The sequence below is a fragment of the Aedes albopictus genome, chromosome 1 (genome assembly GCF_035046485.1).
Source record: "Aedes albopictus strain Foshan chromosome 1, AalbF5, whole genome shotgun sequence".
Classification (NCBI taxonomy): Eukaryota; Metazoa; Arthropoda; class Insecta; order Diptera; family Culicidae; genus Aedes; species Aedes albopictus.
The window spans coordinates 90,354,628-90,374,822 of NC_085136.1; the positions used below are offsets into that span (position 1 = coordinate 90,354,628).

Sequence of the window (20,195 nt, forward strand, 5' to 3'; positions counted from 1 at the left end):
TATAGTCGAGAAAATTTCCCCGATCGGAAAGGGAATTGAACCCGCCGTCTCCGGAATGGCGATCCAGCCTATACAACTAGGCTAGCTGAAGTCCCCTAAGATCTTTGTATCATTATTATTATCAATTTTTAAATTATTTAACCTTTGGACACATTCCAGCGTAACGGGACACCGCGAGGAACTAACTTTCGTGAACAAATGACGTCTGCAATCGAATATAATGTTCATGACCATATGGTTTAACAGGTTTTATAACAAGCCTATTAGATGTACTTTCTGGTGCAATACTTGTTTTATGGGGTTTTGGTTCCAATTTACATGATATAACATGTTACATTTCGTAACGGGACACCATCGCAGAAATCTTGTTTTTAAAATTTTCAAACTGAAATGCGTATATCAGCTCTGTAATGAAGTTTTGAATAAAAGAGTCTTCTAGACATTTCTTCTTCGGATTGATGTGAACAAGTTTGCCGAAGTGAGTTTTACTGAGAAATGTATAGTTTTGGAAATATTCTTGATTTAGTTTTGGGAGCGCAGCGTTACGCTCGCGTGAAAACAGTGTTCTGCAAATGGTGTCCCGTTACGGCTAAGGACATCTGGTTGTAGATCAAATGTTTTGCTAGATAGAATGTTGGTGTCTTCGGCAATGTTTTTCAGACAGATAGTAGCTGTCCGGCAGGACACAAATAGGCCTTCAAACCCGCTCTGGCCCTACAGTGACCATCGGAATGAGCCCTGGGGAACCTGTTTCGAGATTTATTTAACCTATACGTACCCGATACCGACAACTTATTTTCAAAATGCTGACATTTCGTCAAATTTCATCCGATTTTTTTGAAGTCGCCCTCACTTGATCATAAATTGGTGCTAGTTTATTATACTCAAGTGGCCATGCAATATCCAAAACCATTCCGGCGATATTCCGGGTTGTGCTGGGGTCAGGGGGTTGTCAAAATGGCTAAAAGTGATTATTTTGTGTGTTGTTGTGTTTGACCCATCGGTTTTCAGCCAAACAGTGAAACACAACTGCTATAACCAGATTTGAATAAGTTGGCCCATCCGGATCCCCGTGACAAGTTCCGCGAGGCCTCATTGGGGACACTTCTGATTTTCAACCTAAACATGCCGTGCGGCATATCAATCTTCATGATTTCGAATGACTGAGTCAGAAACGATAGACTGAAGTATGTATCAACTAATATGGTCACCCCGGAACATATAGCACAGGTTCCACGGGGGTGTCATCGGGGACATTTCTGGTTTCCAACCAAAACATACGGAGCTGACTTAAGTATGTATCAACTGATATGGCCGCTCCGTAACACCTGGAGCAGGTTCTACTAGTGCCTCTAAAACACAATAACACACACGAAATAATCACTTTTAGCCATTTGGCAAAATAGACCCTTTCCCCACCCCCTGACCCCAGTAGAATCCGGAATATATCCGGAATTGTTCCGCATACTACATGGCCACTTGAGTGTAATAAATAAGCACCAATTTATGATCGATCAAGGGAGACTTAAAAAAAATCGGAGGAAAATTGACGAAATGCCAGCATTTTTAAAATGTGTTATCGGGAGGTTATCTCCAAAACTCTGATTGTGCGGAGTATCTATCTTAGCGGTTTTTCCACATTCTACATTATAATGATCCGAAGAAGATTCAATGATACATATCTACAGTACATTCATTCAGAACAGTCTTTTCAAGCATATGTCGCATGTTTCTTTAAACCTTTATTTGAAGGCTCATGCGCCTTGGGAATAAAGGAGCCAATTTCATTTGAAATAAATTTTACATTTTTAGGGGATTTTTCCTTTATACTATGTTAGTTTTGGGGAACCGTTAAACTCGCCGTTTGGTCAAGGTTTGAGAGAACAATGTTTTTTTAGAAGGGATGGGATTATGGGGGCTTTCCGTTGATATTTAACTAACGACAACCAGTAACGATACAAGACACGGACACGTTCAATGCTTCCAGTGAGCTTTTCGCCCTTTGAAGGAAGCACGACACTAGACAACGGACTAGCATGCAACGCCCAGTGGCACAGCCGAAAACTTTTCCTGACAGCTGCGGCGGGAATCGAACCCGCGCTCCTCAGCACGATGCGACTAAGAGCTTGGTGACCCTAGCCGCACGACCACAGAGCCACACATGATTCTTTAAACCTTTTTATCATCATGGTAATTTATAGTACATGTTAAAAAGGTTATAGCATTTAAAGAGTATGTTGTCACCACAAAACTTCATAAAATATCACTTGTTATGCTGATCCACCAAAATACCTTTGTTTACGTAGTTTTCCTAAGCTGAGAAACGGGTTTTGTTCCAGTAGGGGCGTTACACCAAGAAGGATAATGAAAATACATACACCCTATAATATCATTTCATCATGGTAACGTTTTTTGGGGTAAATATTAGATGAAACGAAACTTCTCAGTCAGCAATTTGGTTGCTATATCGAAATTGCAACTGAAATAGTCACACATATATAACACCAAAGAAATCGTATTCAATGCCTGAAACAGGCATATACATACTAAAGTGGAGGCCATATCGAAACATATATACGATTACTACGATTCCGTCCGACATAATTTACGATTTCTCGAAAAATTTCTACGATTTCGCCGATTTTATCCGTCTAAATATACGATTATGCATGATCTTATTACGATTGAGAGTACCAATATACGACTCAAGGTTTTCAAATAAAAAAAAACAATTGGTGTTCAGTGGGAATCGAACTTAGGTCCTTTGATTGAGAGCTGCGCGTTATCTCTATTGGCTATATTGCCAAGTTGAAAATAGAGAGTTCAAAGTGAATGGCATGAAACGAATAAAAATTAGCATGATACGGTGCGAGACTTGTGGTGGGAGCGTTGTTGTTATGCATTGAGTGGCACCAAAAGTGGTGCCCTGAAAGAGGCCCGGAATTCACATCGTTGTTGGAATCTATACATCACTTATTGTAAGTCATCTGCTAGTATGAAAACCTATATATTTGGTTAAAATTTTTGCTACCATGGTTGGAATGTGTCAACAACAACAAAATACAAATTTGTGATGAATACCCTTTTTTTTCTCCATCATACAAATATGTAAACAAAACCATTTGCGATTTCCGAGATTAAGATTCGACTATTAAAAGTACAGTAACAATCATATGCGACTATAAAAATGAATATACGATTTCTACGATTTCATTCACTTCGTATACGACGCAAGTGTGACGCAAACGATCCATATACAACATTGTTATAGTTGTATACGATTTCACTGATTTACATCATACCTTTAGGTAGCAAGCTCGATTTAGCAGATTCATATACGATGTGAAGCGACGATTTCCACGATTCAAAGAAATCATATATACGATGCTAGCGAACTTGCAGCTTGACACTAAGAATGTATGTTTTTTTTCACGATTCTATCCGATTCTGTGCGATCCTACCGATAGTATCTCGCACCTTTTATGATCGGAGACGACTATATGAAACAAAATCGCAATTGAAATTTAATTTGGCATGAAGTGCGATTTTACGCAATCATTGTCAACAAACATACATATTATTATACGATTCTGATTCAATATATGAAAATATACGATTTTTTCCACACCATGATTTACGATATGTGGTTGGCTAATTATTTATCCACTTATGAAAGTCTTTAAAATTTTCGTAACGGGACACCATCTCTACGTACCCATTGTAACGCCTAAGATAACGCGTCGATCAAGGTAACCCTTATGTTGGAAGAAAGGTCTCCACGAATACTAAGAGAATCCAGAAAATTATTTTTCTAGAGTTCGTAATAAATTCGTTATTACAACAAATGTGCTATTTTCGTAACGGGACACCATTAAATTGCGGCTATTGCAAAAAGTGCTTAAAACTTGTTAAAGCCCATTTGTATCAAAAGTTACCTTTTGGTGTATAAAATATACATTATTATACTACATTAACAAAAAATAGGTATAATGTTTTCAAACTTCAACATGCAAGCAGCCATATTTGAAAATTATCAATGAAAAATTTCATTTTTCTTACGTAAAATGCTATTACTTCACCTAGCTGTTTAAATACGTTACCAGTCAAATTTTAAATAAAACAAATGATTTTCCTAAGATTGAACCTACCCTTTTTCATATGCTGGAAAGCTTGGGGCAAAACAATCACTTTGAAATTTCACACCCTTGGCTTAGAAGTGCGTGGAATGTGTCTTTGGAGCTGAGAGGACTGATATATTTCCTAAACATATGTGATTTAAAGCCAAAAGTGGAGTAAAAATATAGCGGATGCTGTAAATAGCTATTTGAAGCAACAGTAACAATAGTTGTTTAAGATGCTGGATTCGCTGTAGAACGCAAAAATCGCTTCAATACTCCGTATGCTTGTACATCCCACTTGAGCATGGTCCGGGTCTTTTTACCGTAGCACAGAGGTGCAGTCTTAAGAAAAACTGGTAGAAACTTAATTTTAAACATGTATTTTAGCGGTTATTATATGTTGAAAAGTTTCTTACGTTATTAGAATGATTGATTACCTTTCGACGAATTTGAAGACAGTGTAAGGAACAGTGGGTGTTTAGGTGGGAAAAGGAATTATGGGAGTATAATAGATGTAAAACAGGTAAGAAGAGGAGTTCCATGGGAATTTTAAGAGAGTTTTAAGGGGGGAGGCAAAGGATGCAATTAGGTTCCATGAAGAGAGGGGGGGGGGGTTCTGAGGGACTTTTAAAGTGGTTTCATAAGGTTTTCGAGAGTGGCTTCATGGTGATTATAGGGGCCTTTAAGTGAGTTTCAGAAGGATTTTAGAGGAACTTTAGAGTGCCTCAGGTGGATTTCAGGAACATTTCAGGGGGTTTCATGGGGTTTCAGTAGAGTTTCAGGGCTTCAGCAGATTCAAATTGGTTCCAGATGAGTTTCAGACGGATTTAATGAGGGTTTTGATGAATTCAAAGGGCTTCAAGTGGTTTCTCAGAAGCTTCAGAGGGAGCTCTCGGAGGAGTTTTAAGGAGCTTTCGTGAGGGTTTCGTGAAGGAGAGCCGCAAAGAGTTTCAATTGCGGTTGGAGAAGCTTTCAGAGGGTTTCTAGAGGAATTTTACGGGGTCTCAGATAGTTCCAGGAGCTTTTCAAGGAGTTTCAGAGTTTCTTGAAGATTTCGATATATTTCCGGGGTTAGGTGGTTCTGGAAGATTTCAAACCCAAGTAACACACATGTTATATTAAAGTTACGACAGCGCAAGTTTTGGTTGTATAGAAGTTTATTTTACGTAATTTTAACACAATGTTAGAATTACGTAAAATAAACTTCTATACAACCAAAACTTGCGCTGTCGTAACTCTATTATAAGCCAGTTTCAAAGCCATTTTATCAGAGTTTCAGCAAAGCTTCAGGGGGCTTTGGAAAGTTTCACGAGGAGCTGAGGCGAGTTTCAAAGGACTTTTTGGTGGAGAGAGGGGAGGGGGTAAGGAGCTTTCACGGGAGTTTCAAAAGAGTATTAGAAAAAGTGTGGGAGAAACCATAAGGGGATTTCGGCAATTGGTCAACATAGGGTTTAATTTTAAGGGAGGATGTTTCAGGAGGTTCCATGGGAGTTTTGAGAAATTTCTGGTGATTTTAATGCAAGTATCAGGGGGTTTGATAGAAGCATGGCCAGAAGCCCCATTGAAACCCTCTAGAAACACCCACTGATAAATCCTAGGAACGCCACATCTTCATCGGTGTACACTGAAACTTTTTTTATGCCATTGGCTGGGGTGTATAAATTTAATAAATTTATTGTTCGGTTTATTTACCGCATGATGAACCATCCCCTACGGATGCTTTCAAGCAAGTCATTGCATACTGCACTTCAAAAGGCCTTCCGCTAATTGTTGGTAGTGATGCTAATGCTCACCATAGAATCTGGGGCAGCTCAGACATCAATTTGAGAGGCTCCAGTTTGATGGAATACTTAAGTAGTACAGATCTTGGATTACTTAACATAGACAACCGCCCAACCTTCATGGTATCTGGTAGAGAGGAAGTGTTAGACATAACGCTTTGCTCTAGCAGAATTAGTCATGAGCTGACCAATTGGCATGTGTCAGATGAAGAATCTTTATCTGACCATCGTTACATCTTGTTTGAACATGTGAATGTTACTTCGCAAACTTTGCGTTTCAGGAATCCCCGGTCAAACAACTGGGATCTCTTTACCGATTTGGTTGCAGCCAAATTTGATGGATACTCACCATCAATTGACACTCCAAGTGATTTAGATGATGCCGTTGATACTACAACGGCCTTCATCATGGAAGCTTTTGAAGAAGCCTGCCCTCTGCGGTCTGTGAAGACCACAAGAGGACCCCTTGGTGGAACTCCGATCTGGCGAAGCTCAGGAAACAATGTAGAAAGAGTTGGAACAAACGACGTTCGGCTGGATCGGAGGCTTTCAGGTCGGCTCGCAAGGCCTACCAGAAAGCTCTTCGGTCTGCTGAACGATCCGGCTGGAAAAACCTTTGTACAAATGTTTCCAGTCTGAGTGAAGCCAGTCGATTGAACAAAATCCTTGCAAAATCTAAGGATTTTCAAGTGAACGAACTTCGTTTGCCAAATGGTGATTTCACTTCCTCTGATGAGGAAGTTTTAGAATGTTTATTCAGTACACACTTCCCCGGATGTGTGGATATTACATCTTCGGATGAACCTGATGTCTTTTCTTGTAGTTATGATTCTTTAGCTTCGGCTCGGAGTATCATAACTTTAGAATCGATTGAATGGGCACTTAATAGCTTTGCTCCTTTCAAATCTCCTGGGGCAGATGGGATTTATCCTATTTTGCTTCAGAAGGGATTTGATCATTTCAAACATGTTTTGAAACAACTACTTGTTTGCAGTTTTGCTACAGGGTATATTCCCAAATCCTGGCGGGATATAACTGTAAAGTTTATTCCGAAAGTGGGTCGTGCGTCGTATGAAGAAGCAAAGAGCTTCAGACCTATCAGTTTGACCTCTTTTCTTCTGAAATGCTTAGAACGCATAGTCGATCATCACATCCGTGATGTTCATCTGGCCAATGTGCCTCTTCATGTGAACCAACATGCTTACCAATCTGGAAAGTCCACTGTGACTCTTTTACACAAAGTTGTTTACGATATCGAGAAGGCATTCGCTCAAAAGCAATCCTGCTTGGGTGTTTTCTTAGATATCGAGGGTGCCTTTGACAACGTGCCTTTCGATGCCATATTGGAAGCCGCACGGGGTCATGGTATATCTCCAATGATTTCCAATTGGATTCACCAAATGCTCAAAAACCGACATCTCTTCTCGACATTGCGTCAAGCGGCGATTAGGAAATTGAGTGTTTGTGGATGCCCCCAAGGGGGAGTCTTATCACCACTTTTATGGAATCTCGTAGCAGATACGCTATTGAGGCAACTCAATAATAGCGGTTTTCCTACTTATGGTTTTGCCGACGACTACCTAACATTGTTAGTCGGTATGTGCATCAGCACCCTTTTCGACCTGATGCAAAACGCTCTTCAGGTAGTTGAGGGTTGGTGTCGCCAATATGGCCTTTCGGTAAATCCGAGTAAAACATCTATTGTTCTTTTCACGGAAAAGCGAAACCGTAATGGTGTTCGAACTTTACGTCTCTTTGATTCTGAAATCAATGTGACTGAACAGGTAAAGTACGTTGGAGTCATTCTTGATTCCAAGCTTTCCTGGACACCTCATGTTGAGTTCAGAATCAAGAAAGCTTCTATGGCCTTCGGGCAATGCCGGCGAACCTTTGGTACAACTTGGGGTCTTAAACCCAAGTATATCAAATGGATTTACATAACTGTTGTTCGTCCAATATTGGATGTCTTGTGTGGTGGCAAAAGGGCGAAGTGAGAACGGTCCAATCAAAGTTAGGCCATCTCCAAAGGATGTGCTTAATGGCGATGTCTGGAGCGTTCTCTTCAACTCCCACGGCAGCGCTCGAAGTTCTCTTTGACGTTGCCCCACTACACATTCATCTCAAACAAGAAGCACTTTCTTGCACTTACCGTCTATGGGTACTCGGTTTACTAGAGGAAACTCCTGTGAACCGCAGTTCAACACACCTCGTTGTTTCCACTTTTGGTGAATTGAGACAAAGTTGTCCTTGCTCCAAGTGATCTTACAATTGCTTGTAATTTTCCATATAGGACATTTTCCACGAAATTCCCTTCCCGGGAAGAGTGGACATGTGGTTATCTGGAGAGAAGTATTTCAGACGGCATCGTATGTTACACTGATGGCTCCCTTCTCGAAGGTCGTGCAGGTGCTGGTGTTTATTCTCGTGAGCTAAGGCTGTATCAGTCTTATTCACTTGGCAAACACTGCACCGTTTTTCAGGCCGAAATCTTTGCTCTTATGTGCGGAGTGCAATCAACACTTCAGCAGCACGTAATGGGCAAAGTAATATACTTCTGTTCAGATAGCCAGGCTGCTATTAAAGCACTTGCTTCGGCCAACTCCAGGTCAAAGATAGTTATCGCTTGTCGAACTCAAATTGAGGAGCTGAATTCGGCAAACGCTGTTCACCTTGTATGGGTACCTGGCCATTCTTCCATCGCTGGAAATGAATTGGCTGATGAGTTAGCTCGCACTGGAGCATCACATGACTTCATTGGCCCTGAGCCAGCTATTCCGGTATCCAAATGTTGGGTGAAGCTTCAGATTGACACCTGGGCTGCCACTCAGCACAAACAATACTGGAATAGTTTGGAGTCATGTCGTCAAACAAAATTGTATTGTACTGAGCCATCTCTAGGGGTGGCAAAGTATCTAACAAATCTGTCAAAGCAGAATTGCAGCATGCTGGTCAAAGCATTGACTGGCCACTGCGCACGGTGTGTTGAAACAGGATTATTATCGCACTTTCATGAACCTAAAATATTGTTTCGTTATAAGTAAGCCTTAGCTGTATAAACTAAGATTCTGGAGGTTAAAAAATCTTTCATCGGGGAAAATTAAAATAAATTCGATTTTAGTAGTTTACCACTTTTCCCACATGATAAGATATTACGTTAATCTGATGAACCTAAACTCCGCTAGAAAAAGTCCCCTTTCTATTAATAAATTTGAAACCATTTAGAGAGAAACGAATGTAAAAGTCTTTACAACGAGTTATATTTTTTTGGCGTTTGTTTCATGTGTCCAGCCCACTACAGTCTGCCGAAAGTCATAAATCATAAAAGTCTACATTTCTTCCATTTGTCTGGCACATAGATATTTGTAATGGAGGTAAACTAATACTTCCCATTAATACGACTCATATATTTGAGGAAGCGCCATATACCTGAGACTCATACAATTTGCAGCACATATCCTTCATGTGCTAATTTGCCTGAAATGGCGGTTATTTGTTGCACATACTTTGCATGTCAAACCACATCCACATGGATATTTGCCAAAAAGTATGAGTCGACTATACTGAGCGCGCATGACTCATTTATAAAAGTTCTGCCTCTGATCTGTTGAGGACTTTTGCCCATACAAAATCTTAAAATTATGATACCTTTAGGGTTAAGTGGGCTGTTGAGTCTCAAACAACAAAAAGTTGACGCAAAATACATAAGATTGGCGTTGTTATATTATATTGATGCATTCAAAAATAATTATTCAACATTTGGTTTAGAATAAGGCAAACCGGGCCAAGTTAAAACGGGTGGGGCAAGAAGAAACAGCGGGTAAACGTGATATTATCTAGTCATGCTAAGCGATTTGAATGTCATAACATTTTTTTTAACCAAACAATTATTTAGTCAAGAATAATTATAGAAATTGTATTGAAATCTTTTACAAAACATCACAAGTTTTTATTAAAAATTTACCGAATGCAACGCATGCTTAATATATGTCAATGTGAATGACATCTTATGGTATAAGCCTAGAATATATTGGAAACATATCAATTTGCAAGTAATCTGGTGAATTTTAATAATGATAGTCTTGTACAGTGATTTTTTTTTCTATGTTCGACTGGGTTATCTGTAGTTTTATTTTATAAGTCACTTTGGTCTTGATAAACACTTCATGTATTTTAATGGTTTCAATGTTATGACTGCATAAAATAAAGTTTCTTTTTCCCAAGTAAAATCTCTTCATTTTTGCAAAGTGAGGTTGACAACAGATTTAGTATGGGGAGAAATGTGATAAAAACGAATTAAAAAGTCACCCGTACACTCGATACCTTCCAACCATATTCTATATGTTATAACTATTTAGCAATCAAAATCTATTCAATGATTCCGAAATAAAGCATAAAATAACTAATAACAGTTCTTAAAAAGTTGTATTAAAACCTCAAATTGCGTCAATCATGCCTCGCTTTACACATCACTGTTCTTGTTTTTTTTTAATATATTTTATGACATTCCCAGAGCATTAATGTCTTCTTAATATTGTTCTACATTTTCAATTTTCATTTTATCTGTAGATTTAGTTAAATTTGTTCTCAGTATAAACAACAATGAACATACATATCTGAAACTAAGTAAAAAAGAAAATAGAGCTAAGAACTGTTCCTTTTAATTGCACTACGATTTTGCATTCTTTGATGGATACGTATTTCGACCGCAATTGTTAGGTCATCTTTAGTGTCGCGTACTTAATCCGATTTTCTATTTACGTACATGTATTGCACAAACATTCCCAGGTTCATCATCATCAAATCTAAAACTGTTTCAATCAAACATTGATTGATTTCACAATAAAAAAGTGATTACATATGCTTACCTTAAAGTACGTGTATCAAGGGCGTGTGCCGAAAGAATAATCAAAAGCTATTCTCTAAGGGCTGATTTCTTCACCTCGGATTAACCGGTAAACCAGGCATACCCATATAGTTAAACCTTAAGCCAGGATGAAGAAATCGGCCTTATGTGTCCTACATGCAAACAAAAGTATTCATAGGATGAATTTTCACTTGTTAGTAAAACATCGAGCCCTGCAAAATCAGAGCACAATATACATAAAACTTCTTATTATATTCGAAGAGATATCAGTATTTCTGCTAAACTAGCTCAAAATAAGTAAATGTACAGTTAACATGAATGTTAAAAAATACGCGCGATTAAGTCACCATATTCGTTTAACCCTCCTTTGGTATTAGGGTCATTTTTGACCCAAACCGTATATTACGTCAGCGAGCTGCTGCCAACGTGATGCAAAAGGAAGGTTAATGATTTCCCAATCGAAGCATCTTGCGTGGCCGTGTGATCGTCGTTTAGGTGTATCGTTATATGGTTTGGCATGCAAAGTATGTGCAACTAATACCCAACATTTCAGGCAAATTAGCACATGACGAGTATGTGCTGCAAATGCTACGAGTCACAGGTGTATGGCGCTTCCTCAAATGTATGAGTCGCACTAATCGGAAGTATTTGTTTACCTCCATTACAAATATCTATGTGCCAGGCAAATGGAATAAATGTAGACTTTTATTATTTATGACTTTCGGCAGACTGTAGTGGGCTAGACACATGAAACGAACGCCAAAAAAAAAAATTAAACTCGTTGTAAAGACTATTACATTCGTTTCTCTCTAAATGGTTTCAAATTTATTAATCGAAAGAGGACTTTTTCTAGCGGAGTTTAGGTTCATCAGATTTGCGTAATATCTTATCATGTGGGAAAAGTGGTAAACTACTAAAATCGAATTTATTTTAATTTTCCCCGATGAAAGATTTTTTAACCTCCAGAATCTTGATATATACAGCTAAGGCTAACTTATAACGAAAAAATATTTTAGGTTCATGAAAGTGCGATAATAATCCTGTTTCAACACACCGTGTATGCCGACTCAGTTATCACATGGCGAATATTCAGCAAGCTGATTCATTTGCATGTGATAGCTGTGAATCCGATTATGGAACTTCGTATCATTTAATATGTAACTGTCCGGTTTTTGCGCAATTGCGTTTCCGAGTACTCGGGAAACACTTATTAAGTGAAACTGACTTCAGAAACCTGAATCTTCAGGACGTTCTGTTGTTCTTGACCCGCTGTGGTAAAGAGCTATAGGCTCTCTTGACGCTTTATGCATTATCACAGTGCCCTTCTCAGGGCGCTGTTCGAACCCATTGTGGCACGCTTATGCGTTATTACAGTGTCCTTTTCAGGACCCATTGTGGTACGCTTTTGCGAGTATGACGATCCTATTCCCTTACCTGTCCTTTCCCATGTCCTATCCTTTTTCCTTCCCTTCTCCGTCAGGTAAATGATGAATAGGCTCGTGTTCATGGCGATGGCACAAATTTCCCGAATGGAGGAGAACGTGCCTCTAGAGCCGACCTACTGATACCTGATACCTGGGGTGTATAAATTTAATAGGGCATAAAAAGAGGGAAATTTGTGCATAAATTATGTCAGGGATGGAGGAAACCTAGTTAGCAGAAACACGTCTTGCTCCTGGGCATTCGAGATGGGGCCAAGAGAGTTTCCAGGAAGTGCATAAAGCTCTAAAATAAGGGGTTCCAAGTGGCTCACGGCGAGTTTCAAGGAGTGCACTCGAGTGGTTTCAAGGGATTTCAGGAGTCTTTGAAGGGCGCTCCGTCAGGTTTCGTTAGCATTTTAATGAGATTACGGGGATTTGAGGGATGTTTCAATATTATTAAGGGGGTTACAGGGACGTTTCAAGAGGCTGCAATGGCGACTCAGGGGGTCGCAGGAGCCTTTAAGGACAAACGTCTTAAAAGTCCGCTCCAACCGTGCATGAGAATTTCAGACGTACAAATCTTAAAAAGCAAGCTTCAAATAACAGTGCATTTTATTATTTTGCTCTTACTCACTCGTAATAAGCTTAAAATAAGAAGATCAGATGCGCTAGTTTTGTTTACGAAGAGATTTGCGCACTCAAAACCGTGAGTAGGTGCCAAAGTCGGCCATTGTGGCGGCCATTTTGGGATTCTAACAAGTCTGTCCTTAAAGGGCGCCACAAGGAGTTTCAGTGGCGTTTCATGGCATTTAAGAGAGTTTCAGGGGCGTTCCAAGCGGTTTCAGATGGCATATAAATTTGATTGTGATGATAACGGAGGTTCCAGGGGCGTTTCGAGGTATATCAGGTAGGATCGTATCAGGAGGTTCCAGGAACACCCTTAAATCTAAGGAGTTTCAGTGCCATTTCAAATTGATTACGGGGATATAAAGGGCAATGGGATTAAGGAGGTTTCAGGGGCATTTCAAGGCATTTCAGGGTCAATGGGTTTCTGAATAATTGTCCCATAAAAGTGTAAATTTTTTGTTAAAATCAAAACTGAAAACCAGAAATTGAAACTGTAGTGAAGTGGTTCATCAGGAATATTTAGGACGTATCATACAATTGAAGATTTGTGAACACCCGAGATCCAGAGCAAGTGCTTGTTAACTTTGGCGTGTTCAGGTCAACCCGGACCAATGATGGCCGACAGAGAAAGAAGATTCATGTGCCACGTTCATCGGGAGCAGTGCTTTTAAGACGATGCGGTTCAAAGAGGAAAAGCAGCCAAAGTTGATAAGCAATGAAGAGCTCAAGTTGAACGTGCGATGGCTGACGCACGCCTAGGCATTGACCCACTTCTTCCCGGCGACCGGAAAGGGCAAGCGGTGTTTCTTCAGGCTACCGTAGATGACGAATCCGTTTCAAAATTGGTGAGAACGTTCCTTTTATATTTATTTGTTTGGCGATATGACGTATTAGGGAGCGTCCATAAACGACCTAGCATTTTTAGTCAATTTTTTACTCCCCCTCTCCCCTCGTAGCATATTTTCCCATACCTAAAACATGGCTCGTCACACAATACCAGAACCAAAGACCCCGTGTAAATCTTCTTAAATGCTCCTGAGACCTTGGACCCCTTGAAACGCTCTTGGGATCTCCTGGAGCCCCTTTGAGATCCCCTGAGACACCATTGAGATTTCCTTAAACGCCCCTGAGTTCTCCTGTTACACCCTAGTACGCCCTGAAATACCCCTTGAGACTCCTTAAAGCGCCCTCGAAATCCTCTTAAACGCTCCAGAGATCACCAGGTAACCCCTGAAACCCCCTGGGACCTCTTGAAACACCCATGGGATCTCCTGGATTCCCTTTTGCGTGTTCGTTTGTAATGATGGCTGGCGTTGATAACTAATCGCATTATTCATATTCATTCAGATTCAAGCCTTGTCTCTAAAACTCCCATTGACCTCTCCCATCAACAAACTTCTCTACGTTTTCCCAAAAAGCTTAAACCTATATAAAAATCCCATTGCTTCCCCTTTATTGAAATACCTTTCAGTACTTCCCTCTTTTCTATCCACCTAAAATCTCCTATGGTGATCTAACACAATATTTGCCACCGCCCCTTAAGCCTTCCTGATACCCACTATTAATGCAATTCAACTCACCTATCCCAAGTTTTCCACTTTTGCCAACGCCACCTATCCGCCTCCCATATTTACTATGAAACTTTGAATACCTCTCTCAATCCATCCTGTGGCTCCTTTTTGTCGCCTCTTTCTTATTCACTCTGAAAACTTTGAACACACACAAACCTCTTGTAACCTCCTTATGTCCCATCTCCCATCCCATTCAATTCCCCAATGTCTCCCTTAAGTTCGTCCGCAGAGTGAAGATAAGAAAAATGGGAGAGAAAGAGAGAAAAGACAGCGAGAGAAGAAGTGTGGAATTATACACCTATTTTCGTTTCCATTTTCGATAGTCTGAGGGATAAGCATATAATCAGCCTTATATTGGGCCAGAACCTGCCTTTAACCCTTTGAAGCCAGATTTTTTTCAAGCGTTATTATGGTGTTTTTCTACGTTTTTCTGTAGTTTTGGTGTTCAATAGCATAAAAACGGTAGAATATTATGTAGAATATTTTTTCTGGATATCTAAGGTCATCCAAACTATTTTTGAGTTTAGATCCTTGAGGCTATGGGTGTAACGGTAACTTATTTCATTATACAAAGCTACGATTTGTGATCTATCATGTCCAGTGAGGCTTCTGAAAGTTCCACAAACAGTATCAGATCAGTTGGGATATCCTAGATCATCCAAACTGTTCTTGAGTTAAGATCCTAAAGTCTACGGGTGTAACGGTAACTTCTTTCATTATACAAAGCTACGATTTGTAATCTATAATGTCCAGTAAGTCCTCTGAAAGCTCAATAGACAATATCAGATTAGTCGGGATATTTTTGGTCATTCAAACTGTTCTTGCGTTTAGATCCTGAAGTCTACGGGTGTAAAGGTAACTTCTTTCATTATATAATGCTACGATTTGTATCCTATCATGTCCAGTAAGTCTTCTGAAATGGTAATAAACAATACCGGTAATTTCTTTCATTATACCGAGCCACGATTAGTAATCTATCATGTCCAGTAAGTCTTCTGAAAGGTTAATAGACAATGTCAGATCAGTCGGGACATCCTAGGTCATCCAAACTATTCTTGAGTTTAGGTCCTAAAGTCCACGGGTGTAACGGTAACTTCTTTCATTCTACAAAGCTAAGACTTGTAATCGATTATGCCCAATAAGGGTTCGTCCATAAATTACGTAGCATTTTAGGGGGAGGGGGAGTCTCGGAGTATGCTGCGAACCATGTATTAGGTATGAGAAAACAGGCTACGTGGGGGGACGGGGGTGTCAAAAATCGTCAAAAAATATCCTAGATCATCCAAACTGTTCTTGAGTGAATATCCTAAGGTCTACGGGTGTAACGGTATTTTTTTTTTTCATTATACAGAGCCACGATTTGTAATATATCATGTCCAGTAAGTCTTCTGAAAGGTTAATAGACAATATCAGATCAGTCGGGATATCCCAACTCATCCGACATGTTCTTGAGTTTAGATCCTAAAGTCTACGGGTTTAATGGTAACTTCTTTCATTATACAAAGCTAAGATTTGTAGTCTATCATGTCCAGTAAGTCTTCTGAAGGTTAATAAACAATATCAGATCAGTCGGAATATCCTAGATCATCCATACTGTTCTTGAGTTTAGATTCTAAAGTCTACGGGTATAACGGTAACTTCTTTCATTATATAACGCTACAATTTGTAATCTATCATGTCCAGTAAGTTTTCTGAAAGGTTAATTGGCAATAACAGTTCAGTCGAGATGTTCTACGTCATCCAAACTGTTCTTGAGTTAAGATCCGAAAGTCTACGGGCGTAACGGCAGCTTCTTTCATAATATAAAGCTACGATTTGTAATCTTCTTCTTCTTCTTTATGGCTCTACGTCCCCACTGGGACTTGGCCTGCCTCACTTCAACTTAGTGTTCTTAGAGCACTTCCACAGTTATTAGTTGAAAGGCTTTCATTGCCTGCCAAAGTTCCCCCCCCCCCCTTCATTAAACGCACCGGCACCATTGCCTTTGTTACTTTCCGTTATTTGCAGAATGACTGTGTATAAAAAAAGATGAATAATCTGAATCTGCGAAAAAAAAATACTTTATAAAGAGAGGCTTCGTTGTATCGTTATGGGGCCTTACATTGTTGACCCTGGCTCATATGTCAATAATTCATTATAAATAATTGAAATTGCTTTGAATAAACCATTAACCGCAGCATTCAAACCACAAATCATCGGATCGTTTCAGCTTTCGTCAATTACATTTTTCAATCCTAATTGTAAATCAATTCGATTCACCTTTACCCAAATGTAACCGCAAAGCTCTCATTTCATCCCCCACTTCCCCACAGGTAAGGAAAAGCTATCGGACCGGTACAAACAGGAGCCCAAGATGAGCTTCGTAATCAAAGCCATCTACACGATGGCCCGGGCCCTGGAGGCGCTGCAGCGCGATTTGTGCGGCCAGAATAGCAGCGGCATCTGTTCGGCCATGTACCCCTTCAATGGAACGCAGTTTTTCGTAAGAATTTGCAAAATGTGTTTCAATGCTGGCTGGGCGCGCTTTGCAACAACGATGCAAAGAGGGAAACTATTTTCGCTTTTCATAAAATTTTCCTCTTTTTTCTCCTTTGCTTTATTTCTTCCATTTTGGATACCGGCTCGACAGAACTACCTCATGAATGTTTCCTTCTCGCACGAGGGCGACATTGTGGAGTTTGACAATAGAGGCGATCCACCCGGAAGGTAAGGTTATAGATTTTATTACACGTAGCTGACGATGTATAGGGTCGTGGGTTGACACGTTTATGAATTTTGGGACAGAAAAGGTTTCATTGAAAACGATTGGGACGCATTGTTTTATATGTGTGTTTTACAAAACCTTCCAAAAAAGATCGGAAAAAATCCTCGGAATCAAATTTACGGTGCAAAGCAGATGAAAGTAACGAAAAATAATGTTGTGGTTCAAAGGCAGAATGCTTTTTTCCAAATGCCAAAAATGATCAGTTTTACCCATTCTGAAATTCAAGGACGTTGCATGGGGTTTCTAGGCATTTCAGAGAGTTTCAGGGGATTTCAGGAACGTTTTAAGAGCGTTCATAGAGGTCTTAGGGTCGTTTGATAGCATTCCAGGAGCGTTTCAAGTGCGTTTCAGCGGGTTTCTGGATCCTTTTAAAGGCGTTCCAAGGAGTTCAGCATTTCAAATTGATCTCGGGGATTTCAAGAGCGTTTCCATGGGATTATGGAGATTTTAGTGGCGTTTCGAGGCATTTCAGAAGCGCTTCAAGTGGTTTGAAAGGTCGTTTGAGGGGGGTTTTTAAGAGTACGCATGACTTTATCATAATTAATTTTAATTTCCTTTTTTTGGTGATATTAAAACTACTCGAAGTAAGAGGGAGTAACGAAAGTACTGTAAGAATACGGTGGATAGATATACGCAAGCGAGCGATAAGAGAAATTGAACAGAATTTGAAATTTACAGAGGGTCATTGTTGAGCAACACTTTTTGCCTGTCTAGGGATAGTAGTATTCATCTAACTACTATTACCTAGCCGTTCAACTCGAGAACGCATAGCAAGAAGATCGTTGTTGTGATCCACCATGAAGACTCCAAGAAGAACCTTCAGAGAGGGGCTTGTGCACATCACATCCTCAAGCTTAGCTGCGTAGCCTGCAGTAACGAACATCGATGACTCGCTTTGGGGAGTCCCTCAAGGTAGCATGCTGCACTTAGCCAGTTTCCCGAGAGGTCCTTATACCTTACCACTCTCTTTGTCCTCCGAAGGCAGGCAGGGTCGACACCACGCCTGCTTCCAACTGCACAGGAAGTATCAAGAACTGATACCGCGTGCACAGCGATTTGACCTTCCCGCAAGTAAGGCCCTATCAGCTAGTACACAGAAGGACGTGCCGACATGGGGCCTCCACCTGCCCCGTCCTTTCAGAGGATCCCTTTCAAACCGCGGGCTTGGATCCAAACCAGTAGACCAACGCCACGACAGCAACGCAACTAGGATGTTCTCCCCGCGACCACTTAATCGCTATAAAGGGTCGATTTGGACCGCAGGACGCTGGTGTGACATACGTAGCCGACTTCGAACCCCTGGACCACCTTTTGTATAGCGTATGCACTAGTCATTCTTCGAGTCTACGCGCCACCTCCGCTGTAGCTCCAAGACGATGTGGACGATAGCCGTTGAAACGGCATTCCAGTCAAACTCATACCTACACATCCTCTGGACAAGATTGTTCGAAATTATGTCCACTCCACATGTGACAAGCATGCGATCACGCATTACGCGAAAACGCGGGCACACGAACAAAACGTGTTTCGCCGTTTCCTCTAAACCAGCACAAACCGGACATTCGTGAGAAACCGCATGGCCGAAACGATTAAGATACTGTCGGAAGCAACCATGGCCTGAAAGGATCTGAGTCAGGTGGAATGTTACTTCCCCTTGGCGCCTGTTAACCCAACTATCTACTCTCGGGATCAACCTATGGGTCCACTTTCTTTTGGTGGAACCAGGGACGTACAATTTCGTTTCAATGATACACTTTCATGCAACATTTGAATGAGTCACTTAAACCGTTTCATACATTTTTCTAATCACTCTTTCGTTTAAAAAAACCTTTCCGCTCATCGTAGCACTCGGTAGTCTCCCACCCGGTCGCATTGCTTGTGCTTCACCCGGCAGAGCATTAGTGTCTCACTGGTGCGCGCTAGTCTCTCAATGGATATGGGCGCCGATTAATTTGATTTAAGTGGTCGAATTTGTTATCCTCTCTCATAAAACATAATTATCATTCTATTGGCGTGCACCACTATTGAAAAATGCGGTTTAAATAGTGTTTTTAGCATGTTGAAGTATTTCAATGACTCATAAATGAAACGAAAATCCAAGTGTATCATTCCATGTTTCATACACACTTGTTTCTGTAGCAGCAGCGAACGAGTGTGTTGCTGGGTGAGAGATGAAGCATCACAGCAGTCCGTTCGTATGGGAAACGATTTGCTACAGCTTTCGCACGTCATGTTTTCCTTTCGAAATTGCACGACCCTGGGTGGAACTGCCTCAAATGCTCTGCTATTTGTACTTTATGTCTTCCACGCAGAGTGCATCATGTGACACGGTACGCACGCAACCCTCAGGCACATTATAGCCTATGAGTACTTTCAATCTTATCACGGTAGCTTTTGGTACTAAAGCGCCGTGACCCAAGCCGGGCCGCCATACCTTAATATGAACGAGGCGACACTAGCCAGAAGCTTACGCTTGCTTGCAGTGCCACTGTAGCTGTGGAGACTCTTTTGCAGGCGTAATCAACGTGGTTACCGAAGGTAAGCTGAAAGCGTTCCTTACATCCAAAGACACTACTGCACAGTAGCGAATCTCCTTCCTCTTACGCTGAAGCGCTATATCGGCGGTTTTTGTAACCAACAGGATACCGTTTACGGTCAACCTTCCCTTTTCCGGAAGCCGAGCTGGTTGCTCGAGAGATCATTTTACACCCACGGTGTACCTCAACATTTTTTTTGATGATGCTCTTTTCGAGCACCTTCTCCGCCGTGTCGATCAAGCATATCGCCTTTGGCAATAGAACCAGGCTCTGCCGCTTCGATACTTCTGGGAAACTGTCTCGTCCAGGCATTTCTGCATAGCAGACCTGAACAATTCGGGAGCCTCTGCAATAGCTACTTCGGAACACCGTTACCTACGCTGAGGGACTTTGCTATCCCCGCAAGTTCCACATCTGTGACTCTCTCCTCATCGCCAGCCCCAGTCCCGGCTGTCCTACGAAAGGAGTCCAAGGACTAGGATCATGACGCGGAAAAATCTCCCCGATGATCC

The 20,195-nt window shown here is 40.8% G+C and overlaps 1 protein-coding gene across 1 annotated transcript in view; it reads left to right on the top strand.

Annotated features, from left to right (window-relative positions):
* LOC109410169 (metabotropic glutamate receptor 1) overlaps positions 1-20,195 on the top strand; it is a 679,657-nt gene that overhangs the window by 604,972 nt on the left and 54,490 nt on the right. The window contains exons 13-14 of the mRNA XM_062845013.1: positions 16,695-16,864; positions 17,012-17,088. Of these exons, the coding sequence (XP_062700997.1) occupies positions 16,695-16,864; positions 17,012-17,088 (247 nt within the window). The remainder of the gene's footprint in view (positions 1-16,694; positions 16,865-17,011; positions 17,089-20,195) is intronic.